Below are 24393 nucleotides of genomic sequence, written 5' to 3'. Positions count from 1 at the left end.
CCCATGGGACATGACTCAGACTCAGGTAATAGCCCCTCTCAACCATACCCTCTCCCTCTCTCTCTCCATCTCACTCTAGGGGTAACAGCAGTACACTTACACAGCTTTTATTCAAGTGCTCAAAGCACTTTACATTGTAAAGGGTCAGGGAACTCACCTCATACACAAAATACTCTCTATCTCTCTTTTTCTCCCCCCCCCCCATCTCTCCATGTCTTCCTCCCAACCTTCTTGTTTTTACTGCCTATGCATTACAGTAGAATATAATACAATGCAGTGCACGTGCAGTACAGTACAATACATCATAACAAAATGAGCCATAACCCAGGCCTTGATTCACAGACAAAACATGATATAGATTTTTAACCACTTTCCCTTTAACCTTAACCCTTACTTAACCCTAACCACAACCTTAGAGTTCCTTACTTTTTTCCCCGCTACTTTTATTATTTTGTAGTCTGAATACAATTCGATGGGCTATTCTGAAGCCATCATCAGGGACAGAAGAACGCATTTAGAAGGTGTGAAGATTGAGGACGGGGGTGAGGCTAAGATGGTGAATGTTGTATATGAACCCTCTATGTCTACCTGTGTTGCCGACTGCAGCTGAAGGACATCATTCCTGTTCGAGATGCAGAGGCTGACCAAGTGTTCTCTACTGCTGGACAGCATAGCCAAGTTCACAGGTACCATAGACTACTACGATTTCACAACAACTACAATACATGTTTGTTGCTGTGGTGAGGTTCTCCTACAAGCCCCCTACGTGTTTTTAGCCTCACCTGCACACTTTTTAAACCTTGTCTTTTTAAAACTGCTTTGTCTTTCACCTCCCTTTTTGCACCCTCGCCCCCTTTACCTAACACCCCCCAACCCACCCCCTCCAGCTCAAAACTCTTGTTCACTTTCTGGTGTAGTGCACTTATCGGCCCACATTAACAATGAGATGATGAGTTGATGATGGATGACCGGTTGACGTTTGGTTGTTGTTTTTGACCCCTAGAGGAGATGGAGGAGAGGGACAAGGTGAAGAGGACAGGAGACTGCTGCATGAAGATACTCAACTATGTCAACCAGGCCGTCAAAGAGGCAGAGAACAAACAGGTAAGAAGGACCGTGTGAATAGACGCCATTGATTAGACCCAACATTGGTGGTCACATGCCGATGAGGGGTGTGCCGATCTCATATTACTTGTTTCTGTAAATTCGGACTTGATGCTGGTAATCGGATGATATTTGTGATCAGACAACCAGGAGTGCGATTTAAATACTTAAAATGATGGAACAGGTGGTTTAGAATGCCACTGAGCTGCGCAAGTTGGTCAGAACGCATATTAGCAAGCACCTGTCATTACTTATGTGGTATGTTCATTGTTTTGGTTCGTAATATAATGATTCATAATTTACCACAGGACAACATGTGTGATTGTTTTGTGCTCATAAATGTGTGTGTGTGTGTGCGCGCGTTCCTATCCTTACAGAGACGAGAGGACTACCAGAGACAGTTAGACCTGTCTTCAGATTCACATTCTCCTGTAGAATGTGGATCTCACCAAGAGGAAGATGGTGCATGAGGGACCTCTCTCCTGGAAGGTCAACAAAGACAAGACAATCAGTACGTTGACATGAATGAAATGTGTTTTAGCGCAAAGAGAGAATACTGCATTTGAGTTAATTCATTTTTAAATGTGACATTTTTTTAAAGTTGTGAACCTGAAACCTGACTGAAAGAACATAGATTCCACCAACATCTTTGTGTCCCCTAGAAAAAGAAGTCACTTCCTCCCCTGGTCTGCAAGCCCCGCCCACAGGGTCCAATCCATTTGAGGGTGTCAAATCGGAGGAGGAGGAGGTGGAAGAAGGAGCCGTCCTAGAGGGGGAGCTGGCAGACAGACTACCTTTCCTCCAGGAGAGGTCACGCCAGGGCATCGCCGTCGACCACCAGGAACCTGACGCCTTTGGGATCCTCCCCGTCTAAAGCCGAGGAGGCCCTGAGACATTTTTTTTTTGGATTGAAGTTTGTCCTTGACCAACCGAATATGTGATTTTGTAATTTGGGTGAACTATCCCTTTAAGCAGAATACGTTCACACCCTCTGTTTACTGTGAGTGTTGCAGTGTATCTAATAAATGAATTACCATGATACGATTAAACCCAGTGTTGTATATCATGGCCAGCGGCAGGGTTTAACCACAGCAACTGCCAAAGAGTTCCGGAACACTCACCACCTAGAGTGCCAAGTGTTCTATGTGGTATTTTACCGAGCAACAACACTTTGATTTGCTACAATATTAAGCATTAGAATTTATGCATTTTTCGTGAATAAAGTCACTCTTGGCACTTGTAATGTTGACAATTTTGGCAACTTTATTCATCCTTGGCACTAAATGAGTTAAGCAGAACACTTCCATTGTACACCTTCTGCATACAGGACTGTGCATACCTATCTTGACAGCTGTCATTGCCTCAGTTGTGTTATTCCCACCGCACTAATGACTACATATTAGCAGTGAATTGAAATTCAATCCATAATTAGATTTTTTAATTTAACTCATTTACCCAGGGTGACTTTATTCACCAAAAATGCAATAACGTGTATGATGCTTCATTTTGTGGCCAATCCAAGTGTTGTTGATAGGTAGATACCATATAAAACACTTGGCAGTCTAGGTGGTGACTGTTCCGGAACTCTTTGGCAGTTGGTGAGTTAACCTTTATTCATCCAGGTGAGTCTCATTGAGATAGAATAGATTTTTCAAGAGAGACCTGGTCCAAGACCGACCCATTCTTGGGCCCATTGATTTACACAAGGAATTGTGAATTCAGAAACTGAATTTCAATTCACTTTGTGAGCCAAGTTAATTTAAAATGTGAACTGACGACCCTCAACCCTGCTAGAGATTGTATCTCCACTGTAACAGCCATGTCTTCCCCATCTCCCAGTGGCAGCCCTGAGGCAGATCCTCCTCAACCACATGGTGACCGAAGAGGAGGGAGAGAAGGAGCAGAGGAAGGGCCGAGCCCCCGGGGGCCGCCTGCTGAGGACCACCTCCCTACAGTTCCCGGAGGACAGCGGTGACTCTGGCTCCAGGACCACAGCGCCCTCTACAGTCTCCTCCGAGAACGGCGGCCCAGAGAGGCGGGAAGGAGGGAGGAAGGCACCCCCGAACTGCCCTCTGGTGACACGGGCTTCTTCGAGACATCAAAGGAGTACGGTGAGTGGGCTGGGACATTTTTAACACTAAATATACATTGTTACTCGTGAAATTTCATTTCAGTTATTCATCGCAAACTAACTGAGTTGATACTTCATGGTAAGAGATTTATTTTGGCATGCCGTGCTGACTGCTGAATTGGCTAGTTCTGCTTTTCATCATGTGACTGACTCTGGCATCGACCTGAAGAAGCTGCTGTCCTCTTCCTCACAGACAGGGGGCGCCAGCCCCAACCTCAGCCAGCAGATCATGACCCACCTACGACTCCAACAGGCTAACCTGCAGGAACTGAAGGTCTGTAAACATTTTGAATGAAATGCATTGCAATGAGCTATATAGGTTACCCTAAAATAGGGTGACTATGCATGTGTTGTAATTTCTGAATGGCGAAAAACAATATGTACAGAAATACCATCAAATAAAAGCTAGAATCTCTACTTTAACCTCACAGTAATTGTTTGATTTCAAATACAAACTTTTGGAGTGTGGAACTGAAAGGAAAACAATGCTTCACTGTCCCATTACTTACGCTCTGTAAATAAAGCTCTAATAATTGTCCTCATCAAGTCTCACACAAGGTATCAAGACATCTGGTTGTAAGGCTGTCCATTTATCCATTGCATATTTTCTGCCATTTACCCATTGAATGCATCATCGAATTTTACCCATCCATCCATCTGTACGTTCATCTGTTCAACTAGAGCTAAATTGGTGTCAACAACTTCAAGTGCTGTTGATTTTGCTCTCTCCTATGCACTCAACAATTCAAAAAGTAGTCTTTCAACATACACTGATCTCAAAGACCCCCCCCCCTCTCTTGCTCTTTTCCTCCAGATAAGAGTTAGTGATGACACAGGTCCTCCTTCACCTCCACATCAAAAGGACAGAGGAGGAGGGGAGACACAGCCTCCTGTCCTAGTCATCCCCATGCCCCTACCACTCATCCACCCCATATCTATCCATGGAGGAGTTTGATCCTCATGTGTTTGCAGGAGTTCCATTTACCAAGTGGAGTCTGGCTCACAGCAGATAGGGAAAAGGGGGCTACTGTTGAGATCATTGATGTTTTTTGACATGTCCATAAGAGGAGAGAGAGACCACAAGACGCTATATGAAAATAAAATCCCTTTTGGCTCTAGAGATATTTCAGTGATATGCTGCTAGTGGTGAGGTGATAAGAGATCTATTTTTTCACCTTTTGGTGTGACTGTATCTTCTCAGACTTGCATTAGTGGTCCTTGGGGACTACGTGACGTGACATAGCAGAATACAAGAGGACAGTATCATTCCTGGTATTAACTTTCCCCGAAGTCATGTCGTATTCATTTCATTCCTAATGACAGGGACCCCCCCCCCTCCTCCTCTCCCCCCTACACTGGGACATGTCCCCTCAGCTCTGTGCCCAGTTGCTGTAAACTGTACCAACCTTCCTTTTTACTGTTTTTAGATCTCAAACTCTCTACGTTACTGTACATGGATACAAGCTACTGAGGAACTCTTCACTCACAAATAAGCAATTTCATGGTTGGATTGAGAAGAGACTGCAAGGCACAAAAAATATATTACTTTTATTCCGTTAGCCCAGCCAGAAGATTGTGTGCACATATGAAGTTGTGGCTTGGATTCTTGGATGGAAAAAGAAGTAAACTACAAAACAAAAGCTGAAAATAATTGTTTTTTGTATTTTTTTTTTTTTAAAAAGGACTTCTATGGACTATTTTAAATGTAAAAATGTGTACAATTATGACCAACACTGCATCTTAAAGTAAGAGCAATCTTCACATTTCCTTGTTTTTTTTCTCCTGCTTTCTACATACAATCATGTATTAACAGAAACTACGAAAAAATAAAAGACTGCAAGGTATCCCTAAAATATATGTATAATAAAATATGTAATCTGTATTTTTATTATTTTTGTCTAGACGTTATTATATTTGTATTATATTATTAAGAGGAAAATATGGCTCTGTTGAAAACATGGATAGTTCTTTTAGATGAGAGATTTAAATTTGATTGATCTACTGTTTAAAATGAAGGGAAAGATTAAAAATGTGTTGAAATTAGTTGGGGAATATTGGCCAAAACCACAAAACTGAAAATGTTGAAATATCATTAAAGAAGCTTGCTGGAAACACTGATGATGGTTGAGCATTATTCCCTTTAGGTCAGGGGTGTCCAAACTTTTTTTAAAGAGGGCCAGATTTGATAATGTGAAGATGCTCGGGGGCCAATGGTCCCTTCTGACATTTTTTTTAACAATAAAAGTTACATACAAATGCACTGTTCTATAACAATTTTATTTTCATTGTCACAATTATCATTTTTTTAAAATTGCAATGGAACCAAATGTAAGCCACTCAGGCGTGAACAAATCTAAAAAAGAAATAAAAAATTCTGCCTTTCTTTCACATCTGGAGTCAGATAACATAGAACAAACTGTATGGAATACCTTAAACTTCCATTTAGTTGATAAAAATCTTAACCTCATGTTCATTTTAAACATGACTTATTATGAGTAATGCAAAGTCTGTTAACATTTAAGTTTAAAACATATGACTTGCTCTTGTCTTTCACAAGATCATTCAGAAAGTAATATTTTGTGTCACATCTACAGGTACATAACATAAGCAGGCAAACCTATTCAAAAGTTTAATACAGTTATAAATATATGCACTTGGACACTATAAGTCCAAGTGCATATATTTATAACTGTGCTTTTGGCTTTTCACTGTTAATAGTGGCAGATGTTACCATTCAAAACACTCATAATTTCAGATTGACCAAGAAACAGGTAACTTACTGACACTAATGAGAAGGGTGACAATGAGGATTTCAGTAGACAGGCCAGGTCTGGTTTGAGGGCAGTGGTTGAGATGTGTAAAATGTCACGTAGGTGGAAGTCACTTAGTCTTGACCTCAAGCAGTTCTTGTTTAAGTTCATGACAGATAACGTCTGCTCATACAAATATGTATATGTATAGGGCTTTAGAGCGAATAGAATTGATTGCCTTTACCACGGGTTTCATAACATGATCAAATTTGAGATGTTTTGCGCAGAGAGCCTGCTGGTGAATTATACAGTGGAGTATAATAGCGTTACCTCCTTCTTCGCCGACGTTGTTGCAGATCAATGTAGACAATCCACTTCGTTCACCAACCATGGCAGGCGCACCATCGGTAATAATCCCACTAACTTTACTCCATGGTAGTTTCATATCGTCAACAGCTGTACAAACAGAAACGAATAAATCCGTTCCTTTTATGTTCATGTCATCGTCAACTCCTCTCAAAAAAATCAGTAGCTGCGCAGTGTCAGATGCATCTGTGCTTTCATCGCAGGCTAATGAAAAATAATCAAAAGTCACTCCCCTGTTGTCTCTGAATATCTGATGATAGGTCCTCTATTCTCTGTGCCACAGTGTTACGAGCCAGGCAAACATTAGCAAATTCTTGCTTTTTCTCGGGGCAAATGTTCTCCACCATTTTCATGACAGTCTTTGATAAACGTACCCTCTGTGAAAGGTTTGCCATATTTGGCGATTAACATGGCCACTTCGTAGCTTGCTTTGGTGACGTTTTCATTTGCTCACAGGCCCGCCTGAAGAGTCGCTGTTGTGAGGCCAAAGCAGCTTGGAGTTGCTTCACTTTTTCAGCGCTCGTATGCGTTAGCATGTTTTGTCTGGTAGTGTCTCTTTACATTGAATTCCTTAAACATGGTAACAGTCTCTTGACAAATTAGACAAACACAATTGCTCCGATTTTCAGTGAAAAAATATTGTAATTCCCATCTCTCCTGGAAGCGTCGGCCCTCACTGTTAACTTTCCTCTTTTTATTTACAGGCGCCATGGCAGAAACTAGCGAGAAGTGTTCACAGCAAGGTCATAGAGCCATATAGAGTTAGAGTTCACCATGCGGTGAACGGAGAAATTGCATTTTGAACCTTTTATGATTTATTTATTCTGTTTGACAGTCCTAGCGGGCCATAAAGAATACATTGTGGAAATTGCATTGAATAGCAAGAAACAATTTCTCAAGTTGAGCACACAAATGCGTTTATTTAACTAGCAAAAAACCACTGAAGCGTAAGATGGCGCTGTCCAGTAACCAAACAAGCATGGGGCACAACGTCATCACACACACAGATTATTTAAAGGAACCACGATCCCGGAACAGTCATACTTACATGCATAACACATTAAACAACTGCATGAAATAACAGTGTGTAGAACTACACTTAAGAACAAGGGTGAATTATGTAAGTTACATTCACTACACACGTCCCCCCAGAATTCACCATCAGAAGAAAAAACAGTCATCGGAGAGGTGGTCGTATTAACCGGCCACAACGGCTGTACCGTACAGGAGGTCAAGGAGACACAACTGCGGCAGGTGTCCCACCATGACACGGGTGTGGGGCATGGAGTGTGGGGGTTTTGGGAGGGAGGGGAGCAGGGGGCGGGGGCAGAGCTGGAGGTCGCCCGCGTCGTGGGCCAATTCAATAGGTCTAGCCACGTCCAAATGAGCTGGTTTGAGGCGGTCAGTGGAGAGTCGCTCCGGTTTGCCGCCCATGTCCACCACAAAATGTTTGTCCCCTGTGTCTCCAACACACGGAATGGGCCCTCATAGGGCAGGCGTAGCGGTCCCTTGTGGGCGTCGTGGCGAATGAAAACGTAGTCAGCCGTCTGAAGCCCAGCGGGGATGTGCGACTGAGGGAGGCCGTGATGGGAAGTAGGGACAGGTGCGAAAAGCCTCGCATTGTCCAGTAGCGTGGCCCGCTGGAGTGTCGCAGACCAAGGAACGGTGGTGTTAGGGACAAAATCCCCTGGAACCCGCAGCAGCTGGCCATAGACAAGCTCTGTGGATGAGGACTGTAGGTCTTCCTTTGGTGCAGTCCTGATGCCCAGCATTACCCACGGGAGCTTGTCGACCCAGTTGCTGTCTTTGAGGCTGGCACGAAGAGCAGCCTTCATCGACCTATGAAATCGCTCACAGAGTCCGTTAGCCTGCGGGTGATATGCGGTCGTGCGGTGGAGTTTCACTCCGAGGCTCTGTGCAACAGCGTTCCACAGCTCAGACGTAAACTGCGCGCCCCGGTCAGAGGATATGTCTGAAGGAGTGCCGAAACAGGCAACCCAGGTGCCGATAAATGCCCGTGTCATCTCGACAGATGCCAGCGACGTCAGTGGCACAGCCTCAGGCCAACGGGTGGTCCTGTCAACCATGGTCAACAGGTAGGTGAATCCATGAGAGGAGGGCAGAGGGCCGACCAGATCCACGTTAACATGGTCAAACCGTCTCTCTGGCACCGGGAACAACTCTAACGGGGCTTTAGTGTGGCGGTGTACTTTGGCCCGTTGGCACTCAAGACAGGTGTTAGCCCAGTCCCGAACGTCCTTCTTGAGGCCGTGGCAAACAAATTTCGCTGGAACCAGTCTCTGTGACGCTTTCGAACCTGGGTGGGAGAGACCATGGACGGCATCAAAAACTTGTCGTCTCCATCCCGTAGGAATGATTGGCCGAGGACTGCCTGTGGAGACGTCACACAGGAGCGTGGTGCCGGCATCGCCAAAAACTACATCCTCTATTTTCAGCCCAGTCGTCGAGATCCTAAGGAATTGCACGTCTGGGTCTGTGGTCTGGTCCGCTGCCATGCGGCTGTAAGATGGACTGCTCCTGCCACGGCCCGTGACAGGCAGTCCGCCACCTGGTTGTCCTTACCGGCAACGTGCTGTAAATCCGTGGTGAACTCGGAAATGTAGGACAGATGACGTTGCTGGCGGGCAGACCACGGCTCAGCCACCTTGGCCATGGCGAAAGTCAGCGGCTTGTGGTCGACAAAAGCAGTGAAGTGTCGACCTTCCAGCAGGGAACGAAAGTGTCTGATGGCGAGGTAGAGACCAAGCAGCTCCCGGTTGAAAGTGCTGTACTTCCACTCGCTGGGGCGCAACTGACGGCTGAAGAAGGCAAGCGGCTGCCAGGCCCTGCCTACCCACTGCTCGTAGATGGCACCGACAGCGTAGTCCGAGGCGTCCGAGGTGATGACGATGGAGGCTGTGGCAGAAGGATGTGCCAGCATAGTGGCGTTCGCCAGGGCTGCCTTAGTGTCAGCAAAGGCCTTGTCCCTGCTCTCAGTCCAGTCCACAGCGTGCTTGGGCTTACCTTTCAAGGCCTCGTGCAAGGGCCGCATGAGCTGGGCGGCTCGAGGGATGAAACAGTGGTAAAAATTCACCATGCCGAGGAACTCCTGCAGGGCTTTGACAGTCAGCGGGCGTGGAAACTGTGCGACCGCCTCCACCTTTGATGGGAGAGGGACTGCACCATCCCTAGTGACTGTGTCCCAGGAAATTGATGGTGGAGAGACCAAACTGGCACTTGGCGGGGTTGACAATTAACCCGTGTTGGCTGAGCCGCTCAAAAAGTGTTCGGAGGTGCGCCAGGTGCTGAGATTTGGACGTGCTCGCTACCAGGATGTCGTCCAAATACACAAAAAGAAAAGGCAGGTCCCGTAAAACAGAGTCCATGAGGCGTTGAAAAGATTGGGCGGCGTTTTTAAGGCCGAAAGGCATCCTCAAGAACTCGAAAAGACCAAACGGCGTGATCACTGCTGTTTTGGGAATGTCCAGTGAGTGTACAGGCACCTGATGATATCCCCGGACGAGGTCTACCTTAGAAAAAATCACCATACCAGCCAGGTGTGCTGAAAAATCCTGTATGTTCGGGACTGGGTATCGGTCAGGTGTCGTTGCCTCATTAAGCCGCCGGTAGTCGCCAGCCGCCGCCAGGTTTGGGGACGATGTGGAGGGGTGATGCCCACGGGCTGTCGGATCGGCGGACTATACCCAGGCGTTCCATGTTAGCAAACTCAGCCTTTGCCACGGCAAGCTTGGTCGGGTCGAGGCGCCGAGCATGGGCGTGGACGGGTGGACCAGTAGTGGCGAGATGGTGCTCCACACCATGCTTCACGGCAGACGCAGAGAAAGTGGGCTGAGTGAGGGCTGGGAAACCGGCAAGTAGACGGTGGAAGTCATCTGAGGCGGAGAGCATGCTCGACAGTCGTATGGAGTCAGCCCCGCTGAGCGTGCACGTATAAGAACAAAACGTGACGGCGTCAATCAAACGGCGGTTCTTAACATCCACCAATAGTCCATGTGCACACAAAAAATCGGCGCCGAGGAGGGGAACGGCGACCTTTGCTGTAACAAAGTCCCAGCCAAACCGATGCCCTCCGAAACACAACTCAATGTACCTTGTTCCATACGTGCGGATGGAGCTCCCGTTAGCAGCTTCCATAGAGGGGCCGTGGCTGTCGGTCACCACGTCCAAACGGGATGCAGGCAGGACGCTCCTCTGTGCTCCCGTGTCACACAGGAAACGTCGTCCGGAGATGCTGTCACGGATGAAAAGTAGCCTGCCTACGTGGCCGACGCTCATGGCAACTACTGAGTGCCGGCCCTGGCGTTTCCCAATCCGCCGAAGCTGCATGGCGAACAGCATTTAAGAGCCTTCGGTCCAAACTTCGCATGATAAAAACACAAGCCTGAAGACTGCTGGGAGCCTGAAGACTGCTGCCGACAAGAAGAGGTTGCAGCGATGAGCGTGGAGTCGTCCAGTGTCACAGGAGCGACGTGCACGGGAAGAAACGCGGCCATGACACAGTGCCCTTGACTCGCCAGGAAAAATGTATCAGCCTCTTCAGCCAGTCTCCGACAGTCAGTGATTGTGGTGTTGGCCAATGCAGCTCTTACATGGGAAGGCAGCTGACGCAGGAAAAGCTGAACGAAAAGAAAATCGGGTCTGTGCTCGCCCAGGAGATCCAGCATACGGTCCATGAGCTCAGACGGTTTGCTGTCGCCTAACCCTTGAAGGGAGAAAAGCCTGCTGGCTCTCTCAACGTCCGACAGTACAAAAGTTTTCAACAGGTGGGCTTTGAGCGTTGTATACTTCTCGGTTGCCGGAGGATTGGTAAGGAGGCTCACCACTCTGGATGCTGTCGAACTTCCGAGAGCCGACACAACGTAGTAGTACCGTGTTGTATCCACGGTGATCTCACGCAACGCGAACTGCGCTTCAGTCTGGGCAAACCACGCCGACGCTGACGATTCCCAGAATTCGGGGAGTTTGAGGGTAACAGCGTTAGCGGTCATGGTCGTGTCGTGTCTCTGGATACGTCCAGCAAACAAACGTCGGGGTCATCAGTGTGGAAATTGCATTGAATAGCAAGAAACAATTTCTCAAGTTGAGCACACGAATGCGTGTCTCGTTTATTTAACTAGCAAAAAACCACTGAAGCGTAAGATGGCGCTGTCCAGTGACCAAACAAGCATGGGGCACAACGTCATCACACACACAGATTATTTAAAGGGACCACGATCCCGGAACAGTCATACTTACATGCATAACACATTAAACAACTGCATGAAATAACAGTGTGTAGAACCACACTTAAGAACAAGAGTGAATTATGTAAGTTACATTCACTACAACATTATAAAACCGAAGCTGCGGGCCGTGTGAAATCTGACGGCGGGCCGGACTTTGGACATGCCTCCTTTAGGTAAATGTGAATATTACCTGTAAGTTACAAGGCAGATGTTCATGTTTTATTGTCTGGGTACTGCAATGAATGTATACCTCCTACTCATAGTTCTGTAGATAGTAAAGACTACTTCTCACTACAGTAAGGCACTCACTGGAGCTAGGTCTTTCTCATACGATCAGCACAATCTGCAGCGCAGTAGACAATGAGCTTTCAGTTTAATGTTTGATTTAGCTACAGTGACAGCAGTAAACCTTTCATCACAAGTATTTAATTCCCATCTCTTGCTCTTCTTGTTACTTTTCTTCTCCTTGAAAAGTTTGGGGTCGGTGGATGTGCCGGTCTACCTGTGGACTGCGGGGCCGGTGAGCGACGCGATATGTGAGCTTCGTGCAGCATATCGCCCCCCAGTCCGTCCCTGGGTGTGATGAATTATTCAAACACTGACATAAGCACGCTATGGACTACACAGGATTTGACTGTCATAGTTTCGTGTGTGCATGCTTGTGCCACACACAAACACAGTTTCAAGTGGCCACTCTATGAATTGTTCTCAATCAAATCGTTGGACTTGGATGAGCGGTTTATAGTTTAAAACAAAAACGAAGTGTGCTTTGTATTATATTTGACATTATTATTTAGTGCACAATTACAGTAGAGAAAGCCAAGGGGAAGTTGGGTTCACAGTAACGTTCACAAGAAATAATGTCTAGTAGTTTGCTAAGGACTGGGGCTTTAGCTTAATTGTTACGTCACAATTAGCGACAGATTCCGTCATCAACTCTTTTACGCAGACATAAAGTTTACTCAGTTGACTTTGCTCAATCAACACAGGCACATTGTTGTATTCAATGAATATCATTGATTTCAAGGATACACAGCTCAGTTTCAGAAGACAGGACTACTGAAGAAGGTGAGTTCATCATTATCTCGATGTATAACTTTGATCAGTGTTAATACAAGAGGAGGGTTTGCAAAACGTAACCCTAAAGTAAGAGGGGAAGGGTGAAACCCACACTCTTGAAAATGTGCAGCACTCCAGTAATATGCCATCTGTGATATGCCATCAGCTATCAGACAGGGCCCAAACCAGACAGGGCCCAGCTCAAACCAGACATGGCCCAGCCCAAACCAGACAGGGCACAAACCAGAGGGCTCAAACCAGACAGGGCCCAGCTCAAACCAGACATGGCCCAAACCAGACAGGGCACAAACCAGAGGGCTCAAACCAGACATGGCCCAAACCAGACAGGGCCCAAACCAGACAGGGCCCAGCCCATTCCCCTGCTCTATTTGGATGGCCCAAAAAAAGTGTTCGTCTCTAAAGCTTCCTAAGCCTTGTACTTAAACCTGTTCATCTGTCACTTCTTTAATCTGTCTTATTTAACAATGTGTCTTATTTAAAGGTACACTATGGAAGTTTTAATTACAAATTCTTTACCTCATGTTTTGTTTTGAGTGTTGAGTGTGTAGTTATCATACTGCTCTGATTATCAATCAATTTCTTGCCTGATTGAACCAGACAATCCTTCGCTGATGCCCATAGACATGGAGACGGGCACCCCTTTCTGTCCAATGAGGTAATCTTTGGATATGTTCAGACTATTTAGGGGACCCCTTTTGGCTCAAGAGCACCCCCAGTGGTGAAATATTCAATTATGTAACTTCAATGGATAAATGTTTACATGGAGTGCACTTGATGTATCAATGTATGTCTGGAAAGAGTCAAACTTCCCCAAACACCATTGACGTAAACACGCATGCCGGAAGTATTCTTGATCACTGCTACACCCCCTTCCGTCATGCCTACAAACCCCTCCTTCGACCTCCGTTCGGCAAATCAGACCACTCCTCCATCCTGCTCCTGCCCGCCTACAGACACAAGCTGAAACTCCCGACATCCACCATGAGAACGATCCAGATTTGGTCCAAGGAGTCCGAGGCTACAACACTACCTGGACGACGCGGACTGGGACATCTACCGCAAGATGAATGATGACATCCACGAGTATGCGCAAGGAGTCATGGGATTCATACAACATGGAATTCAGGAAGTTGTCCCCACAAAGACTGTCCAGCTGTTTCCAAATCAGAAACCGTGGATCCGGTGACATCACCAGCGACAAGAAAGCCCGCTACGACCTCTGCAGAGTGATCAAGGTACCCAAACGGGAATACAGCAAAAGGATAGAGTCACAACTATGCAGCAACAACTCATGCAGCATGTGGCAAGGGCTACACACCATCGGACTTCAAAGCTCTCTCCCGGACGAGCTGAATAGCTTCTACGCCCGCTTCGAGAACTCCAACGCCATTCCACCAGAGAGGACACACACCGCGGTCAGCGCTGCCAGCGCTCTGGTCATCACCGAAGCAGAGGTGCGCAGGCAGTTCAGTGGATGTGAACTCTCTGGGCAGATAGAAAGGTATCCACTGAACCATGAGAAACTCAAGGTTAGCTGAGCAGTGACTCTCGGTGATGGTAGTGACCGTGCACCACGTCTTGTTCACATCAATGCACAAACCTCCACCTCTGGTCTGACCGGAGTCCCCCGCTGTTCTGTCTGCTCGGAGGACGTAGCGCTCTGCTAGCTTAATAGCATTGTCGGGTACCTCGCTGTTGAGCCAGGTTTCCGTGAAAACCATCATGTTACAGTCCATAATCTATTTGTGTGTGGTGATCCGCAGCCGCAGTTAATCCATTTTGTTCGCCAGGGAGCGAACATTGGCGAGGAAAAGCCTGGCTAGTGAGAGTCGATGTGGAGTTAGCTTGAGCCTAGCTCTCAGCACACCTCGGCTACCACGCCTGTGTTTACGTTTCCTAGCCGGTCTGGGGTTACTCCCGGTCGGTGTAGCGGAGGTAGCTGCTCCCGCTGTTTTGGCAATCTCAGGTATTACGTTGATAAAGATGTCTGGAATGCAGGAACCGATGTCCAAAAGTTCTCGTCGGCTGTACGATATGTACGTTAAACTGTTTTTAGCGAGAATACTTGACATAAACAAGCAAATAACCACTAATTCACAAACTCTGGTTTGCTCCAAATTTGCTCCAAAACCACCTGCTAATAATTCTGAATAAGAATTGGAGACTCACTCAGCCTTCTCTTGATCTAGATTCTAGACTGACAACAATGAATCATCCTACCATCTACCCCACATGTTTGGTCTGGTGATCAAGAAAATGTCTGTCAGCTCTTTTAAGACACCGAAAGATAGATCTTTGTCTAATTCTATGTGATTACGGCGGCAATTATAGGTTAGGCCTATGTGCAAGGGGGAGATTGAGTGATTGCATTTTGATGCTTTTTTTATTTTTTATAATGATCTGCCGTTCCGTGTTCAAAAACCATGTCATCCGCCCGTGAAACAAAACCGTCGACAAATACTGTGTTTAAAGATAGTGTATATACTATTGATCTCCTTTTCGTAAAGTGGTGCATGATGTCTTGACGGCACACCCTCTTCTCAGTTTAGAATCAAATATTTGCAAGCAATTGTCTTCTGTAAGATGAATCTTTTTCAGCTGTATAGCGGTAAAGCAATCTTAATTGCAGTTTTCGTGTTTTCCGAGATAATTCCCTGCCTTCTGTGTATCAACTATTGTATTGTTTTTATTGTAAAGTGGCGGATGTCTCCTTTCCTTAACTTTATATGCAGTACGGTCCGCTGCGAACTTTATTTACGGCCAAACCACCCTGAACACGCCCTTAGTGCAAAGGAGTCTGGGAAGCCTGCAGCGAGCGGAAGCATTGGAGTTTGTTTGTTTGAGTGAAAGTTAGCGAGTTCAGTTTTTTGTGTATTCCAACAGTTTGTGCTGTTTGGGGGGGTATTTGTGACGGTTTTGTTTCACGGGCGGATGACATGGTTTTTGAACACGGAACGGCTGACAATAAGGCACGGAAAATGGTCAATTGAAGGAGGGTGTGCGTTTGGAGGGGAGAGCGGAGAAAATGAGAGCGGAAAATAAGCAGTGAATGCGGAGGAAGACGAGACAGGTGGAGAGAAGGAGACAGCGACGGAGGGGTCGAGCTACAGCAAAGACTTGACAGTGTCAGTCGAGCTGGTGGGAGAGGACAGGATAACGATGATGGAATTACTGAAAACGACTAAAGATATCTGTGGACTGGTCTTGGGATGTCGATTTACCGGAGTTAATAAATATGAACTGACGATGAGTCACCCCAACGGGAATAAGAGACTGATGGATGGTTTCAAAATAAAGAACACAAGGATTATGGCGAAGGATTTAACCAATGATGAGATGGTGGTTTCGTTCTTGGGACTGCCGGTTTATATCACGAACTGGGAAATTTTAAAAAAACTTTTGGACTGGGGAGTGAAGGCAATTTCGCCTATTTAGAGGAGGATGTGTGAAGGCACTCATTTTGTCAAGGTAAAGTTCACGGAAACTGTTAAGTCCTTACCGTATTCAACGAGATTTGAAACAGAGAAGGGTGCCGAATATTTTCGGGTGACACATGACAGACAAGTGAAAGTGTGTCGCATGTGTTTACAGCCGGGACACATTGTCCGTGAGTGTCCAGATTTTCTCTGTCGGAAATGTGGGGAGCAGGGTCATTATGCAAGGGAGTGTGTGACGATTGGAGACAAGTGTAAAGAGTGTGGGAATAGGGAAACAAATTGTACTTGTGAAAAGGGAGAGGGAGAAGAGGAAAGGAGCGTCCTCTTCATTGATATGGGTGAGGAAAGGGGATCAGAAAATGGAGAGAGTGAAGGGGAGGAGGGAGAAAAGGGAGGCAATGTGGAAGAGGGTATGGAGGAGGAGCAGGAGATGAATAACACAATGTCAGGGGTACCTGACATGCAGGTGTCAGAAGAGACGAGAGGAAGGTGGGGGGGAGATATGGAGTCTAGCCTAGATGAGGAAATGGCTGTGCTAAAGGACCCGGCAACAGGGCGGGAAGGGGGCGTACAGATGAACGGAGGGAGAGGTTCTCAACAGGAGCCTTTGCCTCCGAGAGCTGTGCGCCCTAAAGCAGAGAGATTTGCAGCCATGGAGTCAGGGGAAATGACTGGTTTAACTGCAGACAGTGTGTCTAGCAGGCAGGGCCATGTACCTGCTATTCCCCCCCCACAACGTCTGATATTGCGATAATGGAAAGCGAAAGAGAAAGTGATGAGTTGGAGGAGAAGTTTTTGACGGTAGCTGGAGGTAGGAAGAGGACGATCTGTGTAAAGTCCAGCAGAATGGCTGTTGTTAAAAAGCTAAATGAAAGGAAGAAAGGGAAAACGAAAAAATGATTTTAACAGTTATATACACTCTTTTTGACTTGGTTTCAATGGTCACACTCACCTCAATTAACATCAACGGTCTGAATAATATGACGAAGTTGGAGGAAGTGTTGGTCAATTTTACAACAGACATTTTAGTCATTCAAGAGACAAACTGGACACAGGCTAAAATAGCAGAAATCAAGGAGAAATTGAGGGGGCTGTTATTTGTTAATTGTGGAACCGAAAAATCATGTGGTTAACCCTAACCCTATACTTATAAAAGAAAATGTGGTAAAAAATGTGAAAGAAATGTTTCATGATGGGGAAGGGAGGGTGATAGTTTGATGTAAATAATATCACGTTTAGATTAATTAATGTATATGCACCTAATGGGGAAATAGAAAAGAGGGAGTTTTTTGTTTCACTGGGTTTGCACTGCACAGGGAATTGTATTTTGGTGGGAGATTTCAATGTGTTTTGTACAAAGTTAGATGTGTATAGGGTGGATAGTTTTAAGCAAGATTCAGCATGGAGGAGGTTGTTAAAAATGATGGAGGAGAAGAACTTGATAGATGTATGGCGGGTGGGTAATGCAAGTAAAAGAGGATTTTCAAGGAGACAGATAGTAAATAGGGTTTTGAAACAAAGTAGGATTGATTTAGTTTCAGCACTTCAAGATATCACAAAAGAAATAACTAATATACAGTATACATTTACCGGTGAAAGCGATCATGCAGCAATTACATTTCAATTAGGAGACAGGCAAAAAAGGAAAGGGGGCGAGTGTGGTGTTTGAATGTGAGTATTTTAGCAGAAAATGAGTATAAAGAGATGGTGAAAAAGTGTGTTATGGAGCAAATTATGTGTGAAAAGTATGAGTAGGATGTGTGTGAATGGTGGGAATGTGTAAAAAAGCAAGTGAAAAGTTTAAGTATGAGGTATTGTAAAAAAAGGAATCAAGCGAGAAAGAGAAAAGAATGTCTATTGAGAGAAAGAATGGCTGAAGAAGACAAATTGATAGAAATCCAAATAGAAACATAGCAGAATACATCGGAATTAAAGGAGAATTAGAAGCATATGAAAAAGAAAAATGTAAAGGGGCAATAATTAGGAGTAGGGCACAATATGCGGTGGAGGGGGGAAAATCATTTTTTGGGATCTTGGAAACGGTACAGGGGTTTTATAGCAATTTCTTTAAGAAAGGTAGTGTAGATAAAGATAGTGTAGATGAGGTATTCGGGACAGTTGAGCATAGGTTATCAGATAGTGATAGGGAAGTGTGTGAGAGCGAGTTGTCAGAGTTTGAAATGAATGTGGCCATCAGAAGTCTATCTAACAACAAAAGCCCTGGCTCTGATGGTTTTATAAATGTTTTAGTGAGTTATTGAGTCCAATTTTGTTAAAGGTATATAGGGAAATGGAAAGGATAGAGAAGGTTAGTGAAACAATGTCAACAGGTTTAATTACAATATTGTATAAGAATAAGGGTAGCAAGTTGCAGTTAGGGAATTACAGAGGGATTAGCTTATTAAATACGGATTACAAAATATTAGCAAAAGTATGATCAAATAGAGTTAAGTCAGTAATAGGGTCCATAGTCTCATCAACACAAGCATACGGTATTCCAGGGAGAGATATAGCAGATACGATAGGGTCAGTCAGGGATGTAGTGAGGCATATGAAGGAAGAGGGAGGTATAGTTTTGAGTGTAGACTTCAACAAGGCATTTGATAGAGTAGAACATGAGTTTATGTTTAGGACATTAGAGAGATTTGGGTTTGGAGATAGATTAGTAAATTGGATTAGATTATTGTATAGTAGCGCAAAGAGTAGGGTAATGGTGTAGTGACAGATAGTTTTAGTTTAGAAAGATCAGTTAGGCAGGGGTGTCCATTATCATCTTTATTATACAGCATAACAGCAGAACCATTAGCCACCATGTTAAAAAAAGATCAACACATACAAAGCATCAATATTCCAGGGGGAGGGAGGAGTTTAATTCATCAATATGCAGATGACACAAACATAACAGTGAAAAATGTAGGCAGTTTAAATAGGGTTATGTATTTATTAGAGGAATATGGGAAAGCATCAGGGGCGAGAATGAACATAGAGAAATCAGAAATTATGTGTGTAGGGAATGTAGATATGAGGGAATTTGAGGTACCAATGAAAGTTGCGAAAGGAATGATAAAAGTGTTAGGAGTGAATGTAGGTGAGAATGAAAAGGAAGCAAGAGATGTTACATGGGCAGGGGTAGTGAATAAGGTAAAGCAGAATTTGAATTTATGGAAAATGAGGAAGTTAAAGTTGAGGGGCAGGGTTATAGTAGTAAATTGTTTAATTTTTATCACGGGTGAATCACGTGTTGAGTGCACTAGAGCTGCCGTTGTGGGTTGTGAATGAGTTAAATAGGGCCATTAATAGTTTTTTGTGGGATGGGAAGCAGGCAAAAATTAGGCACAAGGTATTAATGAATGGGTTTAAGGATGGAGGGTTAAAATTGATAGATGTAGAGGTGAAGAAAAGGGCTTTGAGGGTTAAAACGATTAAAAAATATTTATATAGTAGGGATGAGTATTGTTGGATGGGTTTTTTTGAGGATTACTTGCACAGGTGTGGTGGATGTGGTGTGAATGGTCTTTGTATGATTTTTAACAAACCAAGGTGTGAGGGAATATCAGATTTTTATAAGGAGGTTTTTGAAGCGTGGGGGAAATATTTAAAACATGTGAAGTATGAGTGTGTGGACAAGGGTGAGGTGTTAAATCAACCAATCTTTCACAACACAAAAATAACTCATAACAATGCAATTCTGGTAAATAAACATTTTGAAAAAGCAGGAATAAAACAGGTCAAACATTTAATATCCAAAAGCAATAACAATTTCAAATCAGAACAGGAAATCATACAGGGAATAAGAAGAGTAGATAAGGATGTAAGAAGGCAGGTTATTATAGGAATGTACAAGAGAATTAGGGACAGCATTAGTAATGGGTGGAAAATATTAATGTTAGGACAGGGAGAGGTAGGTGAATCAAACAGGATGGTAGAGTTGAGTGTAGAGAGGAAGGGTTTTAGGGTTAAATTTGAAAATGTCACAACTAAATGTATATACATGGATTTACTGGGTGATGGGATGGAGAGGCCAGCGTCAGAAAAGGTGTGGGAAAAGGTTTTTGAGGGGTTGAATGTCAAAGAAGTATGGGGAAATTTGAATGTAACATATAATAGTATTGAATGTGAGCACAATGATTTTAAAATTAGGCACAATAGGGTTTTCACAAATGTTGTTTTGCACCAAATAGATAAGAATGTATGTAGGAAATGTGATGTCTGCAAAAGGGATGATGAAAATTTTGATCACTTATTTTTTGAATGCTCAATGTTGTCTGTACTGTTTGTGAATGTGAGAAATCTGTTGAATGTACACTGTGGGGTGAAAATTGAAAATGAAATGAAATGGAAGAAAATATTGTTATTTGGAATATGTGGAATAAAGAAAAATGTTAATATTAATTTGGTAAATATAATCATGAGCAATTTAAGATATGCAATTATATGTAGGAGGAATATAGCGCACTATGAAGGGAGAGTTATGAAGGTGTGGGGTCTGTTTGTATTACTTTTAAAAAAGAATATTAGATTAGTGTACACTTTTGGGAGGGTGGATTTTGAAAAATACTTTGTAAAAAACAGCACGCTAATATCAGTAACCGGATCTGGGGATTTAGGTTTTAATGTGTAGCATTGGGCACTTTTTTTTGAGTTCTTTGATTTGATGGAGGCCCCCAGGCAGTTGTAGACACCGGGTGGGTACTCTGTCTTGTTTTTGGTAGGGGAATTTTGATTTCTTTGTTTTGACTGCGGGCTTGCGGGAAAAACAGAAACCTGTCGAGTTCCAAGGTCACCGTTTTATTATATTGGTTTCTTTGATTTGGATAGGAGATGGCGTTCAGGCATTTATAAGTCCTGGCAGGTCACTTCGCCACACGGGGTTTTGTTTTGGGGGTTGAGTACAATTTCACAAATGTTCTGTGTGTGTTATGTCCGTCACGTTTAATGTAGTGTGCTTATGTCATGTCCATGTTAGATGTATTGAACACCTGCTGTAAATAATGTAAAATATGCTTTGTAAAATGTATTTTTGATAATAAAAAGATTTTAAAAAAAAACACGCCCGATCTCGGAAGCTAAGCAGGGTAGGGCCGGGTTAGTACTTGGATGGGAGACCGCCTGGGAATGGCTCATGACCCCCCCAAGTCCCTATTGCTCAACCTGGGATCGGATGAAAATTGATCAGAAAGAAGGATGCCCCCTGGTGTTCACTGGCCTGAAGTTTTATTTACAGAAATGTCATGTATAAGAATTGATTGAAATCCACTTGGCTGCTGAATGTTGTTTGCATTATTTGCATAGTTTGAGTTGATGTAGATGATTAGATTAGATTAGATTCATCTTCATTGTCATTGTGCAGAGTATAAGTACAGAGACAACGAAATGCAGTTAGCGTCTAACCAGAAGTGCAAAAAGCAGAAAGTGCAATGAACAGTATATACAAGTAGTGCAGTATGTGAGAAGTAAGTAGTGCAGTATAGTATAGTAGTGCAGTGTAAGCAGTAAATGAATAGCAGTAGCATTATAAGCAGAATAAATAGGTTACAGTATGAACAGTGTATCAGCATATGAGTTGTATAGGCAATGCAGTCTAGCAGTATATATGTATTAACAGTAACAATAGGGTAGATAGCAGAATAAATATAAAAATGGAATGCCGTATGAACAGTATAAACAGGTATAAACAGGTATGTAGATTGATGAGATTTATATATTTAGGTGGAAAAGTGTACATTTATTACATTTTTGGCCTGAACTATAAAGGGTGTAAGAATGTATTTAATGCACTCTCACTTTGTCTGGAAGACATCTGAGCCATTCACACGACTCATTGTAATGACCACCGAGGGGGTGCAGCCAGCACAATCTAATTAGCAATGCATATTGACACCTCTGAGTCTGGGAGAAGACACAAAGACAACTTCTCTGTTTTATCTGGTTTTAACTTATGTAACTTGATTTCTCTCATTTGGTTTACTTGGTTACATTTAAGGTTATTGGTAACTGTTAAATAAACCATCATTCATATCTCTTTCCTCCGTAGCCCTTCTTAGCCTTACTCATGTGTTATTAGTTGATAAACTACATTCGAGGTCAACCTACTAATCTTATTGGAGTCAGATTAAATTGTAGTCTATAATACTTGATCACCATTGATGCATTGCTTTGACCAAAAAATACCATAGTGTATTTCCCCTTTATAAGGGGAAACTGATCTTACAAACCATACCATTTCTGAATGCTTGCACCTCGTGTTATGATGTGTGACATGAGATATGCCCCACCATCCTACTTACCATGCAGCCCATAATTAATAAACTGGGTGTTGGTAAAAGTATTTTCTTAGAGCTTATACTCTAGGTGTTTCACCTACAATCATTTTTGACATGTCCCACCCTCCTCTTTTTTTCTGAAACCCAAGCATACAGAGACTCCAAAATACTTGAAATACTTTTATAATACTTTTATTTATATTATTACTTAAAAATGTTATTCACAAATTACCAAATAGTATTACAGTTTTATTCTTTAAAATGTTGCTAAAATGCCGCAGATGGTCACCAACAGTTACTGAATAAGACATGAGAACAGTGCATTTTGTGAAACGAAAATGCATTCAAAATGTACAAAGAACCCAATGTAAAGGTTTCAACATGCACATTTTTCCATTTACTACATATGCACTCAGATTCCATGTATGGGGCACAGATATATTATTTTTATGACACACAAACACAAGTAGGCAGACCTGTTTAGTTGAAAGCCCACTCACCACGTCAAGGTACAGGCCATGAGTGAGATGACGAGAGACAAACATTTACAAACATTTAGTTAAACATGGAGCTGACAAAGACATACAAACATCACAAGGACATGCACACAAAAAAACGGCACGAGGACACGCATGACAAAAACACCGATTAATTGAACATAAACTAACAATAAAGGGTATGTAAATGAATTGTGTTAGATTGAAACAGAGGTTAGATTGGACCGGATATTGGACATAGACCAGAACATGTTTGTATAAAAAAATACTACAAAGTGCATTTTTAACTACAATATAAATAATAAAAAAAGACAAGAACATTCTTTAATTAAACTACAAAGTGCATTTTTAACTACAATATAAATAAATAGGCTGACTGTATTGCTCTACTTGCTAAAACACTTTGAAACACTGACTCAAACAAGGCACCGACCAAACAAGGTGTAGCCCCACCTGGACTCATACTGTTTGACGAATAGGGCGGCGGTCTTGTCGTGCTCGTGAAGAGAGCTGGCGGCGGTGGTGATCTTCTGCCTGAGGTCGGCTGGCACTAGGTGGAGGTCGCTGTTGTCTGCCAGTTCTAGAAGCAGCAAGGCCAGTGTCTCCACTTCCTCTATTCCTGGCAGATGCAGATGTCTCTGGCTCATGAGCACATCTTGCAGAGCAGGACTATCCTCCTCCTCCACCTGTTCTGCCTGGGTTAGGATGGCATGCTTCCTACAGACGCTGTCGATAGGATCCTCCTCTGACTCTGCAGACATGCCAAGACCCTCGTCTGCCATCTCCTCATCTTCACCTTGTTCCTGTTCAACCGACTCCGACTCCGACTCCTCACGAGACTGCTCTTCCTCAACTGCAAATATGTAATTGTACTAATCACAAATATGTCTGCGTAGTTACAACAACCACTTGTGGATTCATTCAATAATATGCACGGTTTCTTTGCTTCTTTGCTTTTAAAACGTAACTTTATACCATGTTTGTCGTCATTGCTAGAATATGCATGAAAAACTATGGATAACTAAGGATAACCTTGCGTAAGTGTGTGATTAAGTACTGTACCTTTCTGGACATAGTAGTCCCTAGGAGTGAAGCTGGTGGACTGGCACATGGCATACTCCACGCCAAGGAGCTCCTCCTCGTCTGGGTGCTCGTACGCATCAGGGACGGGCATTGGAGCAGCAAAGTTGGGCTCCAGGATGTGATCCTTGCCGAAGATAACCTCGGCCTGCTGATTGATGCGCTGGATCTGTCGCACGTCCATGCACGACGTCTGCCGACCCTGACCACCAGCAACCCGGAGTGATGCCATGCGGTTGTTCCACTGCACAGCAAAGGCCATCAGGTATACCTGAAACACATGACCATTTTGACTGTTATTGTATATGCTTAGAAGCGATGACTAAAGCTGTGAAATAAAATGCATCATTGAAACTACGCTATATCGAAGTGTTTTTGTTTTTTTTAATTACTCACTTGGAATGGCATAATCCCACATCTCTGTGAAGGAATGGCATTG

The 24393-nt window shown here is 43.8% G+C and overlaps 1 protein-coding gene across 1 annotated transcript; it reads right to left on the bottom strand.

Annotated features, from left to right (window-relative positions):
• Positions 1-23207: 23207 nt before the first annotated feature.
• LOC310821244 (uncharacterized protein) lies at positions 23208-24048 on the bottom strand (the record flags this gene model as incomplete). Its single annotated transcript, XM_083693209.1, has 2 exons — positions 23208-23727; positions 23937-24048. The coding sequence occupies 2 exons, from the start codon at positions 24046-24048 to the stop codon at positions 23291-23293; spliced, it is 549 nt and encodes a 182-aa protein (XP_083549335.1). The 3' UTR covers positions 23208-23290.
• Between the last annotated feature and the right edge of the window lie 345 nt (positions 24049-24393).

Source organism: Argentina silus (assembly GCF_951799395.1).
Source record: "Argentina silus genome assembly, chromosome: 21".
Lineage (NCBI taxonomy): Eukaryota > Metazoa > Chordata > Actinopteri > Argentiniformes > Argentinidae > Argentina > Argentina silus.
The sequence above is the reverse complement of the archived record's forward strand: the minus strand, read 5'-3'. Positions and strand labels throughout refer to the sequence as shown.